General features: G+C 43.7%; 1 protein-coding gene across 50 annotated transcripts in view; it reads left to right on the forward strand.

Annotated features, from left to right (window-relative positions):
- LOC1281318 (tropomyosin-2) overlaps window positions 1-21,158 on the forward strand; it is a 45,500-nt gene that overhangs the window by 19,688 nt on the left and 4,654 nt on the right. For 18 of the 50 annotated variants that reach the window (XM_003435893.2, XM_061649392.1, XM_061649414.1 and 15 more), the window contains 6 exons: window positions 2,121-2,254; window positions 3,888-4,005; window positions 9,621-9,691; window positions 12,022-12,097; window positions 13,163-13,225; window positions 17,166-17,235. In XM_003435893.2, coding sequence (XP_003435941.1) covers window positions 2,121-2,254; window positions 3,888-4,005; window positions 9,621-9,691; window positions 12,022-12,097; window positions 13,163-13,225; window positions 17,166-17,235 — 532 coding nt within the window. Of the gene's footprint in view, window positions 1-2,120; window positions 2,255-2,661; window positions 2,780-3,887; window positions 4,006-9,620; window positions 9,692-11,655; window positions 11,727-12,021; window positions 12,098-13,162; window positions 13,226-14,165; window positions 14,229-15,859; window positions 15,923-17,165; window positions 17,236-18,128; window positions 20,936-21,158 lie in introns of those variants that run through there. The other 32 variants (XM_061649398.1, XM_061649411.1, XM_061649372.1 and 29 more) reach the window with 11 other exon arrangements.

Consider the following 21,158-nt stretch of genomic DNA (forward strand, 5'->3'; position numbering starts at 1 on the left):
AGGAGAAAAGCATAATATGCAACCGGAACTGTTGATCGCGCCCCGTCAAACCCGGAGCTCATCCCGTTTATGACTGTGGATTCGGGTGCTGCATACCAATTCCCCTCTCTCCCGCTCCCGCGAATGACCAATGACGTGCACAGCATGGTGCGAGGAGGGTGTGGTGCCACAGTGGCACACAGTGGAGTGGGCTGGACCGTGGATGGAGGAGATGTGTGCCAGCGGTGGTACACACGTTTGCCGCGACCAACGCCCTGTTTGCGTGACAATGCGCTTTGCGCTACACTTGCTGACCAGCGTGCGTGCCGGTTGGGCTTGAACTGCAAAAGGGGTTGGCAGCATAAAAAGAAGGGTCTCGGGAGTTGAGTGAAAAGCACGGTTTGGTGCGTTTATTCTGAGGCATTTTTGTCACAAGTGTCTTGCGAGCGTTCTTCCTCTATTTCAAACCCCTTTTAGTTGGCTCCGTAAGGAGACCAGTGGAGTCGAAATCTCGCGTGGAGGGGATCCTATACCGACGCTGACCTTGAGCATAACTGTGTGGTTTTGCCAATCGATGCCGCACACATGTGTACTATCCAGCAGGTCCCGGGGAGCACAGCCACGAGCGACCAAAGGGGGGAAGGAATTCGTCGGTGGGGAGGACAGTTAATGCCGGTTCCGAGCGATGGTTGATGATGTCAGCGCGTGTGCTTCTCGGTTGGTTTTTGTCGCTCTCTTCAGGGTTACGGGCACAAAGGCACAAACAAATCTGCTCCCCTCCGCTAGCATTGCCAGGAGTCCAGTTGCTATTCGCGCAGTTTTCGCTGGCCTATTGAATTATGCATCCAACGAGCGGGGCACAGAGAGTTGGTGAAGGCAAGAAGCAAGAAACAGTGCCCATTAGAGGTGGCAGATATCTCGTTTGCCTCCTGCACACCTGGCCTGGCTCGGAATTGTTTCCAATTCTATAACCAACTTGACTCATCTGCCACAGAGTGTCCAGTGCGGCGGGCAGCACTGCATAGCATGGCCATTGAGAGGGCCCTTGGTGATTATTATGCTGATTTAGCCGCGCTTTTGTACGGTGGAGTGGGTGGGAGCGCCATCATTGCATGCAAAAACCCGTGCAGTTTTTTTTTTATTGTTTTGTATTATGTAGCGCGGTGTCTAGCTTCATTTGATGTGTCACGTTCTTTGGTTGTGTGACACACACACACACAGACATGCAATTTTATCACATGGAGGGCATATGAGCTAATGATGGCATGCTTACTGCCACGAGTATTACTCCACCCGAGACGTGTCTTATCTTTGTAATGCGGTGTGCCTCTCTGATATCTCGATAACTGCTTTTTTCAAATTGTTTGTGAGGCGAACTCATTATTCATGTACTGGTGGCTGACACCAAAAATAAATGTGTCACTGAATTTAAATAATTTTCACACATTTGCTTGTTGAAAGGTGCTGAGCCAGCCAGCGCAGCCGTGTTGCTTATTAAGGCTGCTGGCGAACGGATGCTGTCTAAAAAGTATGTTCAGCATTTATTTATTTATTTTTTATCCAACCAAACGCAAGACGATGACATCATGCTCCTTTCATCGGCTACATCGTACTGGCCACAAGTACCCTCTCCACACGGAACCCATCGCTTCACACCCCCCTCGTTGTCATGGCTTCTTCCTTCGGTTGATTCTCTCGCGCGCGCGCGCGCGGCATTGCCTTATTTGGTTGCAAAGTGGAGCCAGAAATGGAGAAACGATGTAAATAAAAATAAGCCACGGCCTTGCCACACATGGAAGAGAGGTCATTTGAGGGTTGTGGGGTGGGAGGAAGGGGATGTATCCAACTTTGTGACCTGGGGGGAGAGCGGTGTACTTTCACCTAGCAGTATGGGGTTTTTTGTTTTTGTGTGAAATGTTACGTGTCCAAGTTCCGGTTAAACACAGGATACATGCAAGGCACACTGGAATATTCACATTCTAGGTTATTAAAGAAAAAAACATTACGTTCTTAACTCACGGCATTTTTAACTGAGATTGCGGATAGCTAAATAAGCATTGTTTTCTTCTCTTTTAAACAAAAAACAAACCCTTAAAACATATACTAATGAGTGCTCTTCTTTCTTCTCCCTTTCCTTGCAGGCCGAATCGGAAGTCGCCGCTCTGAACCGTCGCATTCAGCTGCTGGAGGAGGATCTCGAACGTTCGGAAGAACGTTTGGCGTCCGCCACCGCTAAGCTGTCAGAGGCTTCGGCCGCTGCCGACGAGAGCGAACGGTAAGTGGGTTGGGTTCTGTGCGGGGCGGCCGACGAGTGGAGAGCGATATCCAGCGAAAGGGGGTAGCAAAGGCGCGCCACTCTCTGGTACACGCGGGAAACCACAAATGGCCAACGAAACCAAGAGGGGGGAGGGACAAAATGGCGAGACGCGTGAAAAAAAGCAATGAGAAGGATAACGCGAAACAAGGAAAAGGGAATTTCCATGGGAGAGGGGGGAATTTCCTCACCTGTTTGAGAATCTTCCTCCTTTTTCCCGTCATCCAAACTTTCCTTTTGTGTCCTTGCCACCCATGTGGAAGGCAGGTGCAGCATATTCCCCGTAGATCGTTTGTTCGAGACATGTTCAAGCATTGCTCATTCATTTGCACCTTCAATCCCTTCCCTACCGCTACCCCATTTTTCAGGATCCGGAAAGCGCTTGAAAATCGTACAAACATGGAAGACGATAGAGTAGGCATACTGGAGGCACAGCTAGCCCAGGCCAAGCTAATAGCAGAGGAAGCAGACAAAAAATACGAAGAGGTACACAACATCGCACTCACCCCACCATCCCCTCCGTAGACATCCTTAGATGGTATCATATCATTATCATTTCCGCACTCCATTCGAACATTCCTCCTTTTTTCCTCCTACCCAAGTTTCCTTCATTTATGAATTCCGGTTTCTTCAGGATCTTACGAATGTATGGAGGGATTACGCAGTAGTAATCCTTTTTAGTTCATTGGTATTCTGCTCGTCCTTGGTGGACGATGTTCACTCGTTGGGTTGTTTGTTTTTGTTCGTTTCTTCTTTTGCGTTGAAGTCTATTGCTGGGTTGGTTTTTCTAAATCAATGTTCAATTCGCATATTTCGTACCTGTGTATTATTCCTTGTGGTCCCGGTGGTCATCAACTAGTTAGGGCCATTCCTCGACGTTGTCCTTCTCCTTCTTTAGTTTCCTCCTACGGCTGCATTCGGTGCAGCCGAACAAAGGATGAGCGAAGGCGCAGTAGTCATCCGCTCTCCTTAATTGCGTATCTTTGGGGTGAAAAAACGTGTCTCATTTGCGCACGCGCAATGTGTTACTCTCACGCGCGCGCCTACTCTTCTGTGGTAACCCTTGGCCGGTTGATCCGTGTCCGCAAGAAAACGTGATCCTCGCTTTACTTATAATGGTTCTTTTCTTTTCTTTCTTTCTTTCTTCTGCTTTCGTTTATTTATTCCAACAAATTGTGTTTGTTGAATTTAATTTTAAACCTAAAAACAAAACAAAAACAAAACAAACAAAACATTTGTATATTGCTCTCGTTCACTCGTGCGCCTCTCCGACAAAATAACGTGCCCCCGCCGCCAACGAAAACTCATCGACCGCCACCCTCTCTCCCCCAAATCAAAAAAAATGCCCCGTCAACGATCGTCGATTATGTTTAAAAATTATGATAATAATGTAAACAAAAAAAAAAACGCAACGCTCCCGCACCATCCGAAAACCTGTAATTTACTGTTAATACGTTCTGCTGTGATATAATGATATGTATTTAAAAAAACACGATAATAATTTGGCACATGTATGGATGTATGGGCGCACCATGACGAAAACGAAACAAAACAAAAAAATCCACACATAAACTCGTATCGGAAACGCGTGCAGTGCTCGCAAGGTTCTTGAGAACCGTGCCCTGGCCGATGAGGAGCGCATGGACGCCCTTGAGAACCAGCTGAAGGAGGCCCGCTTCATGGCTGAGGAGGCCGATAAGAAATACGATGAGGTGCATACGCTAGACATCACTTGACTAAAACTAGGCTAGGGTTTTTTTTTGTTGATATGTGTGGGTGTGTGTGTGTGTACTGGTGCATGTATGGGGAAAGGGGGGGGGGGAATGATATGTGAAATGCTTGTAACAGCGGGGAAGAAAGATAGGAGCGAGGCAAAAACATCCGTGGAACGAGCTCCTTCGAGAAAAAGGGAACAAGAACCCAACTGGAAGGGACACTTCGTTCTCCACGATAGACTGTGTGTGTGTGTGCGAGTATGTGCTTGTATGATTGTATGTGGATTGAGTGTGGCACAAAAAAAATGTGAGGAAAAACGAAACCGAACCGAACCACATTGTGCATTGGAAAGGGAGAGGGGAGAATGAACGGTCAAAGGGTCCAGAACTGGCAGCGAAAGGAAACAGAAAAGAGGATAGGAAGGATAGAGTCGATAAAAGGGGCATGATGGTGAAGCATGGGGGTATTACTACACTACTAACACATTGCTGCAGCCACACTTGGAGCTGGTTACGCTGGAGAGAGGACAAGAACAACAACAACAAAAACTATCAAGATCTTGTTTTCGTTTTTACATTAAACTATTCTTTTCTCGGCCCATGAGTCATAACATCTTGCACTTGTCTCCGGCGAACCAGTTCTCTCCTCGGTGCTAGAGAGTTCTGGTAGCGAATGTCGAGAATCATCATCACGTATCCAGGGGCTCGTACAGGAGTGTGCGAGAGTGTGTTTTTTTAAATCGTTCTACAATACATCACAAACAAGAAATTAAAAAAAAAGAATGACGAAACATGTATGTCACGTAGGCACACATGTACGAGCTGGTAAATACCGATGCAACACTAACGTCCGGCAGCGCCTAAATTGATCACCCGAAAATAGTAGCTAGAATTAAAATTTTATCCAGAACCTCTGTTCTTGCCACCCTTATCATTTGTGTCTCTTATCAAGAGTCTTCCAACAAACAAATTATGTATCGAATTTCGAGGACAGAGTCTGCAAAGTTCTCCGTCGGCCTACATCTTGCCAAAATTGATGAAAATGAAAAGAAAGAGTAGAACTTAAACGACCAAGTCCGTCGCCCATTTATTATGTTTCTTTTGTAAAGCGGTGCGGTTTTCGCTCACACAACAAAATGAACTGTTCGGCTAAAAATGGTGGTTCGCCGCCTGTCTTTGGGAGAAAACATTTTTCGCATTGTGAGTTATTTTTTCCGTTTAAATAAAAACCATTTTCCACGATGATGATGGAAGCGCTAAGAAAGTGATTGTGTACCGTGGATAAAGGTAGCTTACTTTAGTAGCTGGACACGACGATCCCCCGGGTGTCGGAATGTTTCAATGGGGGGATGGTGGTCATTGCGTTTGCCCAAGAAAAAGAAAAAGAAAGCATAAAGCAACAAAACAAGACAAAAAACTAAAATCCCGTTAAAACTCAAAATGATGGTGATGATTCTCGTCGACCCGCTTGCCTTTGTATGCTAACTAACCTTAATGTCCGTGTGCAGTGTAGTTATGAATTCACTCGGTGTTGGAGAAAAGGTGGCCTAGAAGAGGGGAGGAGTTGCGTGTCCGTCGGTGCCGCGTTGGAGATGATTGTGAATTTTCACCCCTCGCGCGCGCACCGGTTTTGACACCTTGTTACATCGGGGTGGAAAAGTGTGCTGTACACACCAGCACCACCACCATCACCAGAGGGAGAACAGGGGGAGGGAGTCTCTCTCGGTAAACAAAACCACGATTGCAATGCCTAGCCTTTTAGTAAATGTTGTTGCTCATCATCCGGCACGGTGCGTGAACGAAGGGGTGGATAGAACCAGGGGGCCAGCGGGCCGGGCGGCAAGGCGATATAAACGAAGCGTTGAAAAGAAGAAAACGTGTGCCTTCCTGAATGATTGTTGTGGCTTGATAATAATGCCAACCTGTTCAAACAAATCAGCGGTGCTTTCGGTAGGACTAACGCAAACGTGTAGCGAGAGAACGGGAGAACTGTAGCAACTGCAGCAAAAGTCGGTCAGAAATCAGCTCGGCTTTTTGCCTAGTGAGTTGAGGTTGTTGTGCATTCAGTTTCAGTAGCACAGGACACAGCACATTTATATCGAAGCATCCATACACACCCATATAAACTTGTTCTAGCTTATTTTTGTTTTTATTTTCGTTTTGGACTTCAACACTTTTTCAAAGGAACGCAACGCATACTCATAACAGAAATGCAATAATAAAAAAAAACGTATATTCGCAGCGTATCTAACACACGTGTGGGTAGTAGTAGTGCCTTTCAATTTGATCAATATATATCACTCAGCTTACCGAGATAAAGAAGAAAGATTGTCATGCGTTAAAATTTGTTCACAAGTTCTGTTTGTTTGTTGGTTTTTTTTTTAAACGATCGCGTTCCGTCCGTCAATTATGCGACAAATAATGAGAACACTCAATATTATTAATTTCAACAAAGGAAAATGATTAGATTTGTACGGCAATGAAAGCAATATTGAACATCAGCAAATGATTACCAAGCGACGAAAAGTCTCTTTTTAGTCTACAATGTGTCTAGCAAAAGAGGAACTGTTTCGAATGCAATTGATCGGAATCGGAAGTCGTCGGAATAAAATCGCGCTCGATCGCGACAAACGAATCCTTTATTATTTATAGGAAGCAATTTATGTTATTGGTTAAAGCAGAAAAGAAATAGCTAGAGAACATTAACACTCATTATATTATTACTAAAAGTAACCAATCGCGTGTGTCGTGCGAATCGAATCGCGGATAAGAGAGAGGGCGATAAAAAAAAAAGGCAAAGCCCCGAAAGTCAAAGTGCAGCTTAATAAAGGAACAAACACTATTCATTAATGTTGATGACGCGCGCTGTATGAAAATATATAAACGCAATTATACATACACACTCAAGAAATATATAATATTTTTAAAACCCATCATATCGGAGACGAAAAAGCGATGCGTTGTGTGTTATCGACTGCGTGTGTGTGTAGCATACAAAATCGAAAGTATTGTGCAATCGTGCATACAATCCCCATGTGTGTGTGTCCTGTCTGTTTATGGAAAAGCAATAATAAAAGCATTCGTGTATACTGTGTTTATTATATATGGTTATTTCTGACAAGTGTAAAGTATAGCCAAGCAACTGTTACCTTCATACCATGTGCAATATATTCCAATGATCCTACCGTCCGAAAGCTAGTTTTGGTATTTCTATCGAATTCCAATTGTGATCATGATAAAATGATAAAACATATCTATGTAAATTCTATTTGAGTTTAATGGGGGTTTCTGAGGCACTCAAACTGTCGGTCTCAATATTTTGGGTAGTTTGATTCAACTAGTTCCCCAGTGTTTCTATTTATTTTCCTTAGTTAGCCTTTGCTCAATGTGATCCAATCCGATTTGGCTCATCCATGACATCATTCTTTAAATATCAGTCCTTCCATCTCGCTTCATTTATGGTACATCTTGCCAAAGAGTTATAATGTTCAATTACTTGCAATTCGTTGTGAGTAAATCAAAGATACATACTGTATTACAGGGTTTCCCAAGCCTAATTACAATGTGCACAGCATTCTTCATTGCATACAAGATGTTTTTCAACAGCTGTCACGTGTTACAGGGTTTTCCAAGTCTCTTTGGAATTTAAACATTCTTTTTCATCGCGTACGAAATGTTATTCCATATCGATCTTATATTCATGCTGTGTTGAAAATCATGCTGAAGAAATTAAAAATTATTATAATGAAAATGAAACATCAGAGTGATGTGGAATATCTTTTTGCACGCGGTGAAAAACAATGTTTACATTCGAAAGTGACTTGGAAACCCCTGTACATTTGCAATTAAATTTCAATTCTTTCACTTGATTTTCAACACATAACAAAGCACTGTCAACAAACTCAGTCCAGCTTGTGATGTGTTGAAAATCATGTGAAAGAACTGAAAAATGTTTGTGATGCAAATACAACATTTGACATCTGTTGGAAAACATATCTCGCAAGCAATGCAACATATTGTTGACATTGGAAGTTGACTCGGAAAACTCTGTAAATTACACATGTTTGTTAGGAAATATGCTAAAGCAGTGTCCAGTTTGTCTGTGTGTCTTGTGACCTCTAAGGTTTGGCCCTTGGTCCTGGTTAGTGTGAGGAACAAACATTTTTGTTCATTGAGATGACAGTTATTTATTTATGGTCTTCATGGCTTTTATGTTATGGCCCATTTGAACGGGCATATGGACTTTTCGTATAATTTTAGTATTGTTTTACTGTGAATCTACATCTTGCTAGATTTTCAATTATTGCATCAGCTTTTGCTGCTGCCGTGTGATTAGATTCGTGTTTATACATTGAATAATGGTGACTTCATTCTTAGTTGGTGCAAGCGCCTTAGCCGGTATAAACCTGCCATAGCTGCTAATGGATTTGGTAGCAGTGACATAATTGGTTTAGCCACAGCAAGACAGTCAGAATTGCGTAAAAGTGCTTCAGCCCATACGGGACTTGAACCCACGACGGGCTTAGGTTTACGTAATACAACTTTGCCAGGCCAGTTTAATGCGATTGGGTCGGGCTGTTTAAGTGGATTAATATTATTGATTGATAAGTTTGCATATGAATCGAATAATTGGTTCCGTTTGTCGTGTCCACCTGGTTGATGTCAGGCCCAGTTTCCATATGGTGGAATAGTAATTGTAATTTTGAATTAAGCACACAACAGTGTATTAGTATTTTTACCAAAAGAAATTGATAGCAAGGATCCTATTATCAGTAAAATTACTCCACATCCAGCCGAAGCCATAATAATATTAATTAAATATAAAAAAATACTTCACATCGTATCATGGTACAGAATAATAACAATATTATTAATTCGTGTAATACTAAAGAGTAAAAATGCCAACTATCATTATGAGCAATGCGTTTGAATCGATGAAAGGTTTCTTCAAACGTCTAGCCTAGAAAAGGACATTGGAATGTGAATGTAAATGGAGTGAAGGTGAACAAAATGCTGTACAATCAGAATTCACATTCTAGGAAGGGCCCCAAAAACGGAGATAAAAGATGAGCAATGGCATTTTCTAATAGCATTTCATTCGTCGTCTTACGACAAAAGAGAGAGATTTTTTAGAGTAAAAATAAGACAAAAAAGTTATATTTTACATGTGTGCGCTACACGTGCGCAGGATGCATGCCCGTGTCCCCTGTTTCAGCCGGCGACACCGTGCTGCTGTTTTCAATTTCTAACCCGAAAGTGTGTTGCCTTCCTCCCAACTAACACAACCTGCAACATCCGCCCGAGTTGCTCTTCTCCCCCCCCCCCCCTCCTCGTGTGTTGTGTTTTGCTGACGCTCGGGTGGACAATGTGTGGGTGTCCGTTGCATGACATTGCATGAAAACGCTGCTCGAGTAAATCGAAACGAAACAAAAAAGTATGACAATTTACTAAGACCTCTTACTTTTCCTCCCCCCCCAAACTATGCTGTTGTGTTCTACGACGGCTGCGTCCGCCTCCCCCTCACACACCTCTGTGCATCATCTTCTCGTTCGATCGACGGTGGTGACGGCGGCGGCGGGTCTACGTTTCCGGGTCTCCGTCTGTGTGTGTAGGTCGCCCGTAAATTGGCCATGGTTGAGGCGGATCTTGAGCGTGCTGAAGAGCGCGCCGAAGCCGGTGAAGCGTACGTACTTTGCCCCATTTCCTCGTGTAATGTGTGTGTGTGTTTGCTCTCTCGAGTGCATTGCTATTTGCGTTATTAACACATTACTGCTATTGCTGCAGCGGGTGTTCTTCCATTTCCTCTGCTCCGTTTACGACACAGCCCAAAGGTAGGAAATGTGTGTGTGTGTGTTTGTGTTTGTATTTTCGGGTTCTACAGTGGTGAAAAGTGCCCTTTCCTTCCAACTCGTCTGTCCCCGTCTGTCCGGCCTGGACCGACTCGCGGATCGGTTCCGATGATCGTTTGTTTGGAGGGAACAGTTTACGTCTCTCTCTCTCTCTAAATCGCTCGCGGTGGTCTTCCACCCTCTGCTTTATGGGTGGATTACAAAATTAGAGCTCCGTCCGTGGCTTGGCACCCACAACTCCTCTCGAGGAGGAGAGATTGGCCGAGTAAATCACGTTTATTGTCCGAGTGAAAGGTGGGAGGCTGTTAATTGGTGGCCCCTTTGGAAAGCTGACCGGATCCGGTGGACTACACTCTGCACTGGGTCATCTTCTTACTTCTTACTGCCTTTTTTCCCCCCTCCGACCATGTCTATATTCGTGCACTTACTGGAAATTTTCCCTTAAATTGTATGTTCAATCAAGTCCACCAACGAAGTTTTGGGAGGTAAACTGTTGTGTTGCTCGCTGAGTATAATATACCTTTGAACGTGGTTTGTTGCTTTATTTCGTTACTGTTATTGTTTTGTGTGTTTATTTTGTTGTGTTATTTGGCTTGTTAGTTTCGGCGCAAAGCAACACCGACTTCCAGATGCGTCCAATGCGTTGCGCCTGAGACAAGATGCTGTTTAATTTTAACTTTTTTTTATGTTTTTGTTTGAATTTATCCAATCTCCCACAACAATCATTAATTGTATCCTCTCCTTCATGTACACCCTTTTGATACCATCATATCTCTCATCTAGCAATAAGTAATCGTTATATAAAGCATGTATTATCATCCCCTGCTCGCGATCACCAGTGTGAAGGTGAAGCGTTTCCAATGCATTGTAGTGTTTGCGATCGTACAAAGGAAAGAGAGCGCGCGCTTTAACTCGAATGGATCACTGCGTATCAATGGCTCGGGTGGGGGGAGGTGGATATGCGTATCCTTCACGTGTGTATTGAGCACGCAGTGTCCTTCACGGGTTACGGTCGCGTAGTCTTCTTTTGCTTTGACGCAAAGCCAGTGGCATTGTTACGCCGCTCACACCTTCATGCCGTTTGTGTTTGGTGCGCGAGGATACTAGGGGCGATGAGAATACCCCTGACCCTATCGATACCGATGTACTAACCTCAACACCTTTTTCTTGTCTACTTTTACCTACCCTGGCTGCTACCAAACTGACTGCGCCGCGCATCACACACACGATTGACCGATTTGCGTGTGCATTTTGCTTGTTTTTCTGTGCGCATTTCTATGTGTGTGTGTGTGTGTGTGTGTGTGTGTGTGAATGTATGTTTGCAAATTGCTCAACAACGCACTGATCTCGGTGGATGATCACGTTTTTGGGGGGATGCGTTGCGCGTGTGCGTTTGTATGTATGCTGCGACTAACGACCGACCCAACCCGCAACGCACATTCCAATGCTGCCGCAAAAAACCGAACACGAAAAACTCGATGATGCCACCGGACACCATCTCTACAACCAATCCTGCTGGGTCTTGCACGACAATGACTACGACGACGATTTCGGCTGCTCTTGGCAATGAATCGAACCAATCATCTTCGGAACCATTTTCGGGACGGACGGCTAATCACAACGCCAAACCACGACAAACCTCTGTGCTTGTGGTCCTCATCATCCAACCATTTATTATTGACTCTGTGCGCTTGTGTGTGTGTGTTGGTTTGTGCTTGCGATAACAATGCCCACGGCGGTGCTAACCCTTGGCGATGCTTTCCCGACACCCGACGCACTGGTGGCTGAACTGGATCAGGTGGCCAGAAAACTGGTGCTCATGGAACAGGACCTCGAGCGCTCGGAGGAGAAGGTCGAGATGAACGAAAGGTTTGTATAGGACACATTGAAAGGCACAAGATGCATTCCCAATATCATCCCTCCCATGTATCGAGATTCGTACTGGGTAGTGTAACAAAAAATAAAACAAAAAAAACTGCATACAAGACATTGTTGTAAAGTGTGCTGTGTTCACTAAAGCTTAACTTAACACAAAACTAGCATGCAAAGCAATTACGAGATGGAAAAAGCGAAAACTCGGTACTAAAATTATTTCTTTTCATTATTCCCTCATTTATTGCCCTTTTTGAACGTGCGCACCCGGAACAACTGTACGAACATGCAGCAAGATCGTCGAGCTTGAGGAGGAGCTGCGCGTGGTCGGTAACAACCTGAAGTCGCTGGAAGTCTCGGAAGAAAAGGTAAGACCGTTCCCAAACACCGGCCTGAACCGCCGACCGGAGACAGGTTCAGGGCAGGATAGAAAACAAAAGGACTCTCGATGGATGGTTTACCATCTGGAGCGAGATCCTTTATACACTGGACGCTGGACATGACCTAATACTAAGTGCCTCGTTGTGGTTGTTTGATGATAAAGAGTTTGATGATCTTGTGTGAAGCACTGCTTTTAGATTCCTCATCAAGGTTGTCATTTTTTTTTTTATAAACCAAAGAACAGTTTATTCACACTTATAACAAAAAATTCTTATTCGCTAGCTTAAATCTATAATAATTCTTGTTTAACATATTATGTTTTTCAATTGATTTTTGCCTATGCTATTGGTGAAATTCTCTTTGTAAATAAATATTAAATAATTGATAAATAATGACATAATTTTAGCTCTTTTTTCTTTTTTTATATTAGTCATATCTGGTTTAATAAGTTCATGAAAATTTGGTTTTATATGCAACTCGTCCTTCACTATTTGTGTAAACAATATCCATATGTTTTTAATATTTTTACAATCTTTAAAGTGACCTACATATGAAACTGAACTATTTGTACGTGGATCATCAACGATCAAGTTTGTTCAAAATTTTTTATCGTCAAACCCCGAACGAGCCTGCGCCAGACCAACTGACGTACTATTGGGACTATATCCATACCCCAAACAAACTCCCTTTCCTGGACCCCAAAACTGACTGAAGACGGACACAAAAATTGCACCGCGCGACCCAATTTTCACTGCAATTGTTGCCGCCGCACCTGTGGTGTTGAGACCACCCCGTCTAAATGGAATTTATTTTTTATTTCTTTACAACCATTGCTCCACTTCTTCTGTTGCTCCGTGCCACATCTTGACTGCTCTCCTTTTGTTGCCATATTTTGTAAAAAAAATAATCATAAAATACATGTGCCGATCGACTTTGTTGTATCGTCGTCCAATCTCTTCGTCAATTGCACTATAATATCCCCAACTGTGTGATCCCCGGGATGATGCGTCGGTAAAATGATGGTTGTGTGTACTTTCCCTCGGTATGCGTAGGCTAACCAACGCGAGGAGGAGTACAAGAACCAGATCAAGACCCTCACCACCCGTCTAAAGGAGGTACAGCCCATTTGTTTAGCGCCGTTCTATAGTTTATTCGTATTTGTTTTGCTCTGTGCAACGCGTGCGTGTGTTGTTGTGGATGTTGTGTTTGTTGTGTTTTTGCTTTCGATTTTTTTTTGTTTTTACTGTTTCTCTTTCCCTTTCTGCATATGTTGACTACGAAGTTACGGACAACAATATGGACATTTAACCTCCTTTCTTATTCTAGACAGCGAAATGCCCCGAAACGTTTGGTTTGTGTGTTTGCAATTTTATTTTGTTTAACTTTATCCCCTTACCCCTTCATTCACAACACCCTTCTCTCTTACGATGTTACGCTGACTGTGGCGTGTTGACATTGCCGCCCCGCCTCTTTTAACAGGCGAATTTTAAACCCGAACACTCTAAATTTCTTCTTCAACATTCAAAATTACCTATTTTACAGTTACAGTTTCTCGTGTAGCAGTTTTTCTAATCAAAACTCTTTTTATTACTTTCATCCATTGTGTTTTCTTTTGGCTGCTCACTTCGACGTGTGCTCATCTGTTTCGGAAACAACCGACCAACCTACTACTACTAACCTGTCCCTCAAAAATAAACACACAACAAAACAATACGATTAACAACCTTGCCTGTGCAACCCTGCATCAACAAACAATTCTAAAATCGATGTACAAAAATCGAACATAATCGATTGAACACGGACACACGTGCGCACGCCATTACGCGCAATACGCGATTCTCGTGCGTCCGTGCGTTTGTGCGTGCCTGCCTGCCTGCCCTGTTTAAATGTACTTACTGACCGCGTGTGTGTTGTGCTGCGGGCGTGTGGAAAATGGGGACATCACCAACAATGTGTCCAACACACCATCATCATCATCATCGACAATCGACCGGTGTTGTGCTGCCACTGTTGCTGCTGGTGCTGCGGCTGCTGCGTACGGACGACCGTGTTTAGGCAACGCAACGAGAGGAATCGTACGGTGGCCAAGTGAGAGTGTTGGATCAGCGTCTCAAGGAGGTACAGGATATGAAACGACTTTTTTTCTCTCTCGCAGTAGGTGTAGCGTTCTCTTTTTCTCTAGAGAGAGAGATAGAGCGGTGGAAACTCGCGGGCACATCCCGCTTGTGTACCACAAACTCTACATTTTAGCATTTGGCACTAAGCATTACTTCTGCAAAACAATGTACCAATCTGTTAGGGTTAATTTTGTGTCCTCGTGTCAGGCCTCTCTGTAGCTCTCCCACAGTTGTTAGATGCCCATACGTAGCTCTGCTCATTTCAGCGAACCTCTAGCATTTAGTGGCGTAGTTTTGTTTTGTCTCTGCACGGATATCTCATCCCCGTACTGTGCCCATCCCTAGTTCTTCGCTATTCCCCCGCTCTCTACCCCATTTACTTACACCTTTCTCGCTGCTGGAGGTACTTGCTCGATGATGAAATGTTCCACTCCTGCTGTCTGCTGTTCGTCCGTCCATGTGTGTGTGTCCTTGTCCGTCCTGTGCAACTTCCTCCCCTATCCACTGTGTTTATGTCGCCGTTGCTGTGTTTTGTCCTTCGTCCTGATACGGGTGGGTGCCACGAGTCTTGAAAACCATCACAACTTGCTACATTTACATTTTGTGTGTACAGTGTGTGTGTGTGTTGAGTAATTGTGATGCTGATGATGCATCTGTTTCCTTCAGAACTTGGAAAGGACTGACCTCTGCTGTTTTTTTCCCTCTACACGAACAACCTTATGGCGCGCTTCTGTATCTGTCTCGTATTAAAATCAGTCCAATCGTTTCCCCCGTTTCTGTATGTCCTCCCTTGTCTATGTGGTGGTAGAATGTGGCGCCCTTCGCACCCATTCCAAACATGCTCCAGATAACGCGTTGCTGTGTTGCTGGCTCCTCAGGGTCGGGGCGTGTGTGTTCTGCATGTGTTGCATATTTTTTTTGTGTTTTCATTTTACTGACACAAACAGTAGGGATGTTTTACACTTTTCTCAAAAACACATGTTTCCTGCCACACACACACACAAATACACCTATCAAACAAACATACACACACATACACTTAGAACATATGCTGTGTTGCATATACCAAAAAAAGGTTGTTCTTTTTTATCAACAGCGAGAAAGGTTAAATATGCCTAACCTGCTGCTGCTGCTTCTAGGAGGAAGCCAAAAAGCCCTGCTCTATTTACACCAATGCTCCAAATGCTTTCGCAGTGACATGTATATGTGCGTATATGTGTGTGTGTGTGTGTGCGCGCGCGCATCCATGTTTGTCCCACGTGTCACCCTTTGTGCGTGTCTCCATCTTCCCCTGTGTCCGTTTTTCTCCCCCTTTTCCAAAGACCACCCGAAGTCCGCTGATTATGATGTTGTTCCGCAGAGAACGAGTGAGAGGAAGATACGGAATCTGTTGTTGGGCAGCGGGTTTTAGGTGTCTTCAGTAAACTCCACAGCTTTTGGATGCGCTTTATCCGGTTCGAAGGACCGAGATAAAGCAGTGACCGACACTGACCAACGACCGGGAAATATTCGACCAACATCAGAAAAAGAAATCCTCACCTTCTGGGCTAGTCATCCCGTTCCCTCATTCATCTAATTCTTCCATTTTTCATTCCAATTCCATTCGATTGTGATGTTCGCGCGCTATTGTAGGCAATGGCATCGCGTGATTCCGTTGAGGATAAGATCCATCAGCTGAACGATAAGCTAACCAACGTAAGTTTTTGTTTCCCCTGTTCCCGGTTCGTGTCCCCTCGAAGGACCCATTGTCTCTCTCTTTCTCTTCATTGCGCGATCTCTATTACAACGGTGGTGACAATCGCTTTACGCGGACTCGGTTCGCTTCTCTTCATCTCCCCCTAAGAGTTGACTGTTTCGTCTCACTTGCCTCCTCGCGAATGCTTACTCTAAAATCGGCGCTCTCATCAGGTGGTGTGATATCCGGATCTTCGTGGACCCGCTAGAAAATTCATCGATCCGCTTCCTCATTCAGTCTTGGGTAGTTGGGGTTCGCTTTTCCCTTAATCCAGTCTTCTTTTCGCTCCCCCTCAAAGTCAAGGTGTACTGTAGAGTGTAATCACATTGCAACAACTTGTCTCTATTAACCAGCCGACACACGGCATAGCTTAAGAGGTTGCAGGAAGGCATCAACAGGATGCGTCGGTATTTTAGGTTAGGGTGTGTGTGTGTTGTAAGTTTGATATTCGAGTCAGGTCAGGGTTTTTTGGCGGAAAAGGTTGCTACTTCTACTAGGCTCTAACGTCCAACAACATAACGACCAAAACCAAAAGTGTAAGCGCGCACCGGTGAGGTAAGGGGGTGGTTTTCTTCCGTTTACCTAACACTCAAACCCGTGTAAACCCGTGTTACGAACGAACCCGTGTGTGTGTGTGTGCGTGTTATTGTGTTCTGTTATATCCAGCTTTTATGGGAGCCGCTTTTCCCAACGCCTTCGGATTTTTGGCCGCCTTCCTCTGTCCCACACCAAAATAACCAATGACATTGTAACCTTCCCCCCAAAAGCTACCAGATAAGCTTCTGCCAATATTTGAGCGCGCAGCTAGGGCCATCTTAATGACTCTCGTCCCTCTGTATGCTCTATTACTAATGCTAGCAACGTACCCCAAGAAAAAAAGAAGTTCTTTTATAATCAACCGAATTCCAAATCCAAGAAACAGAACAGGAATTTTAGATCTTAAATGCATGCCAATATTAGAATAGTTGTTGTTTTTCTATCTGCTTATTTGTAGACATGTAGGGGAAAAAGTTGAATAGTGATCAAAGTTTCTCGATACAGAACAGACCACCTTCAGCTTTTTCTCGCGATGTTTTTGAAAACGCGTTGCGATTGGAAAAATATTAATATATCACTTCTTTTCTCTTCAATTTTACAACGATCTTGTTGCTCGACAACCACGAATGGATGCGTCTGCTTGCCTTGGTCGCCTTGTATGTGTAGGCTGAGGCCCGCGCTGAATTCGCTGAACGTTCCGTTCAGAAGTTGCAGAAGGAGGTCGACAGACTCGAAGGTAAGTTTGTCCGTGTGTCCAATGTGGTTAATGCTTTCATTGAAGTCATCGAAAAGAAAAAAAAAAGAAATTGTCAATACTCATAAAGCTCGATCGGGTCTGTTGAGATCCATACGATCACAGCATCAAGTACACTAATTGCAATTATGTATAATATAATATCGTTTTTGATGTGATGTTTTTTGATAGCTAAACAAAACTGCTCGAAGTTGTTGTATTTTTATTTATTTTTTAATTAATTTAATAATAACAGCTAGTAAAATGTGTGTGTGAGAGTGTGTAATTATTCCTATAAACTAGGATCGGAAGCACTGAAAAATAACAGGACTTGAAAAACATTCTTGTGCTAAGATCCTCCAATTGAGAAGCTTAAATTACAAACTTTGCAAATTAAAACGTTTACTTAGCTTAGTTTTCTTTTCTTTACTTTAGTGTGAAATACAGACTTTCATCACACAAGCAAAACCATCCTACCCCTAATTAATCCTCCTATTTATTTTATTGTTTACTTAATTTGATGTGTTTTTTCTTTCTTCGTTTTCCGTTTCTTTTTTGGTTCATTTTTGTTTAACCCCGTTTTTTGAATGCGATGCGTGTGCGCGCCTCAAACCAAATATATGCCTTTGCTAATCGATAATGCCGCTGCCCGATTTTTGTGCCTGCTGTATGTTGTTTTGCGCCCCTGGCCGGCCCGGCGCGCTCACCTGCCAAAATCAATTAATTGCGTCCACCGCCGGCATTACGTGTGCGTGTGGTTGCGCCTAACTCTCCTGTTCAACATGCTCCCGACATTGATCAACACAACCGCCACCAACAACAACAACAACACGCATAAACCCCCCTGTACATCAAACCTGCTCGTGCAACCGCAACGTGCACGCGCGCTCACACAGACGATTTGACGGTCGAGCGTGCCAAGAACAAAATGCTTCAGGAGGAGATGGAAGCGACCCTGCACGACATACAGAACATGTAGATCAGAGGCGCATCAGAGGCGGCTCTGGCCTTCTTGCACACTGGCAAATGCGGCTAGTAGTGGTTGTGCGCTGCCTGGAGAAACAGAAAGAAAGAGAGAGAGAGAGAGAGGAAAGGTAGTTTGAATCGAAGGCGACGTAAGGCGTTTGGGGCAGTGAGCATAATTATTTGAAGAAAGCAGAAAAGACAGAGAGATAGTGTGAGAGATAGTGAGAGAAGAGAGTGTCGGGATATTTACCGATGATCGCTAAACCGGAAAACCGTACTCTTGGGGGATCAACAACTATGTATTTGGCACGTCGGAAAAATGCAATGCGTGTTGTGCATATCGATGTGTGTCTGCCAATGTTCACCATCACACAGGAATCGAAAAACGCAACAACAACAAAAACCTAAGCAAACCACACGCACGGCACGGCACGAATCAATTTTATCACCACCTTCCACAAGAACACATCGCATTTGTGTGGCACCCCACGCTACCGCGTAATTCATTGGTAGAGATTGAAGCCGATCGGCTGATGGCGGAGATTGAAACAGGAAGGAATTAGGAATGCTAAATGCTAGTAGTAGTAGCAGTAATAGTAGAAGCACAATAACAGAAAACATACAAATCATTGGTTTGGAATCAAAAAGTGCAACAACAAGTGTAGGAAATAGGTTGAAAGTGGTATAAAAATAGGCAATCGTTTAATTCAAACAAACACAAACACGTACATACATTTGAAAAGGTGTCCAATGCAATTGTACAAAAAAAAGAAGCATCAATTTCAATCTGTTTATAGAATATTGGCAATCGTGTTGTGTCAGAAATAGCAGTTTTTTTTTGTAGAACGCCGTCACGTCCACGTGCGTGTGGGTTCGCGTGTACTTCCCCCACTTATCATTCATTCCCCGATATCTTGTTTTAAGTTTTGTTTTTGTTGCATTTTAGCGAAATGGTTCGACGCATATACGCGGTTACAGACAGACATACACACACAAACACATACTCTGTGCCACAGCGTACGTCAATACAATGATAGGAGCAATAGAGAATCCCCCATTTTTTTAAATATTAGATAGCATAAACTCGCGATCGTATTTAAAACCGTCTCGTCATAGAAAAGTTTTCCGGTTCGAAAACCATTCCCCCCCGCTGTGTGTTGATTGAAGTAGTATGGAACTTGATGCATTTTTTTAGTGGCGTGCTGGTTTCTTCTTTTAATTTGCACGAAGCGAGATCGATGAAAACATTCCAACGGTTTAAGTGCATTCCGGAATAAAGTAAGTGTTTTGAAACCTTTTTTTTTGAAAAAAATTGCACCGTTTTGAAACATGATTGTGTGGTGTCGTACGCTTAAACGAACGGGGGAGGAAACTTAGCCTTCACCGTTGAAGAAAAGGTAGCGTTTTATGTACACTCCGACATTGCAAGGAGTGTATCCCGTTTTTAGATTGGGTTTTATTCACTTCCGGCGAAGAATTTAGTCTTTCGTTTGGTTCACTTTTCACGTAACCGTATATCATCCGTATAGAAGGAAGTTGACTCTCATCATCGTGTGGTGTCTTTTAACGTCGAATTGGTGTGAAAGACGCAAACGGACACACGGGGAGAAGTCGTTCATTTTTTGTAATTCCCACATCCGCACCATCGTACAGTGTGTGTGTGTGTGCGTGTTGTGTGTGTATTAACGAGCAAGCAACAACAGGCAACGTTCATCAACGTTGGTTGATTTCATTCACCCTTAACCGCGTCTTGTTTGTAATGTTATTCTAGCTTATACGAACCATCAAACCCTAACAGTACCGTTTGAGCCACCAACGACCAACGTGCGCGCACGAAAGCGGAAAGATCTCGCGGAAATACACACTAGAGTTAAACCGTCGCGTCCCAGCAAGGGGAGTCGTCGACGTTTTTCGCGTTTTGCATGTTTGGCGTGCGTCCGCCAGTGGTGGTGGTCTCGCCGGTAGCGATCGTCCAAAGCGCTACCAATGGACCATCCTACCGGGAATAGAAAAGGACAGAAGAGATGAATTAAGGCGCAACTAAGGCACAAACAAACAACACTTTTATTATGAACACTCGCGAACGAAACGATGAAACAAGCCACAAGCGGCGCGAGCGCGTTGTTAGGATGTTAGGTTTCCTGTTTTTGAGAGCAAAATTGATCGCTTGTTGAGCGTGAAAAGTGGGGGTTGTGTGACCAGGAGCATGACGAAATTGCCGCCCCCCGTCTCCGGCAGAGACAATATTCCAGGAATGAGCGCAATGCCACAGCAAAAGACCGTTAAAACGTGCCTTTAGGAGTTTCAATTTTCTTATACTTCAATGCTAGTTTAGATCATAAGCTTACGGAACACAGGAAGAGATATGAAAATGTGTATGTGTGTGTGTTTGTGAATGTATTTTTTTTTCGATCGATTGTTGTTGATTGTAAGACGAAGTTCCCGCGGGAGCATAAAATCAACTGAACTCCTCGTCTAAACACACATACACACGCCGATCGTCGCTCGAGGCAAACGAACACCGAGTTACACATCTGCAGAATAAAGACACAACACACACCCCAAACACACATATATACAATCAAACACCACATTCACATTCACACACATACACACGAGTGGAACGCCGCAGGTGTGTCCAATGTGTGGGAGAAACAAAACAAAAAAAATCGAGAGAACCCTTTATTGTATTTGAGTGTTTATAATATATTATTTTATCGTAAATCGAGAAAACAAACCCACCCGCTATTTGTTTTGCCGAGTTTGTGTGTGTGTGTGCGTTTTTTTTTAAATTTGATTGTATTATTTGTATTTGTTGTCGCTTTTCTTGAATGTTTTGTTGTGCACTTTCGCTTACGTTGTGTTTGCTTTTATTTTCTTATTTTGCTTTATTAAAAAAAACGATAAAAAACTGGGCGTCTCCATCCACTTCTGCTGTCACTGCCGCGCCACGTGTTTGT

This window comes from Anopheles gambiae, chromosome 2 (assembly GCF_943734735.2).
Source record: "Anopheles gambiae chromosome 2, idAnoGambNW_F1_1, whole genome shotgun sequence".
In the NCBI taxonomy this organism is placed as follows: domain Eukaryota; kingdom Metazoa; phylum Arthropoda; class Insecta; order Diptera; family Culicidae; genus Anopheles; species Anopheles gambiae.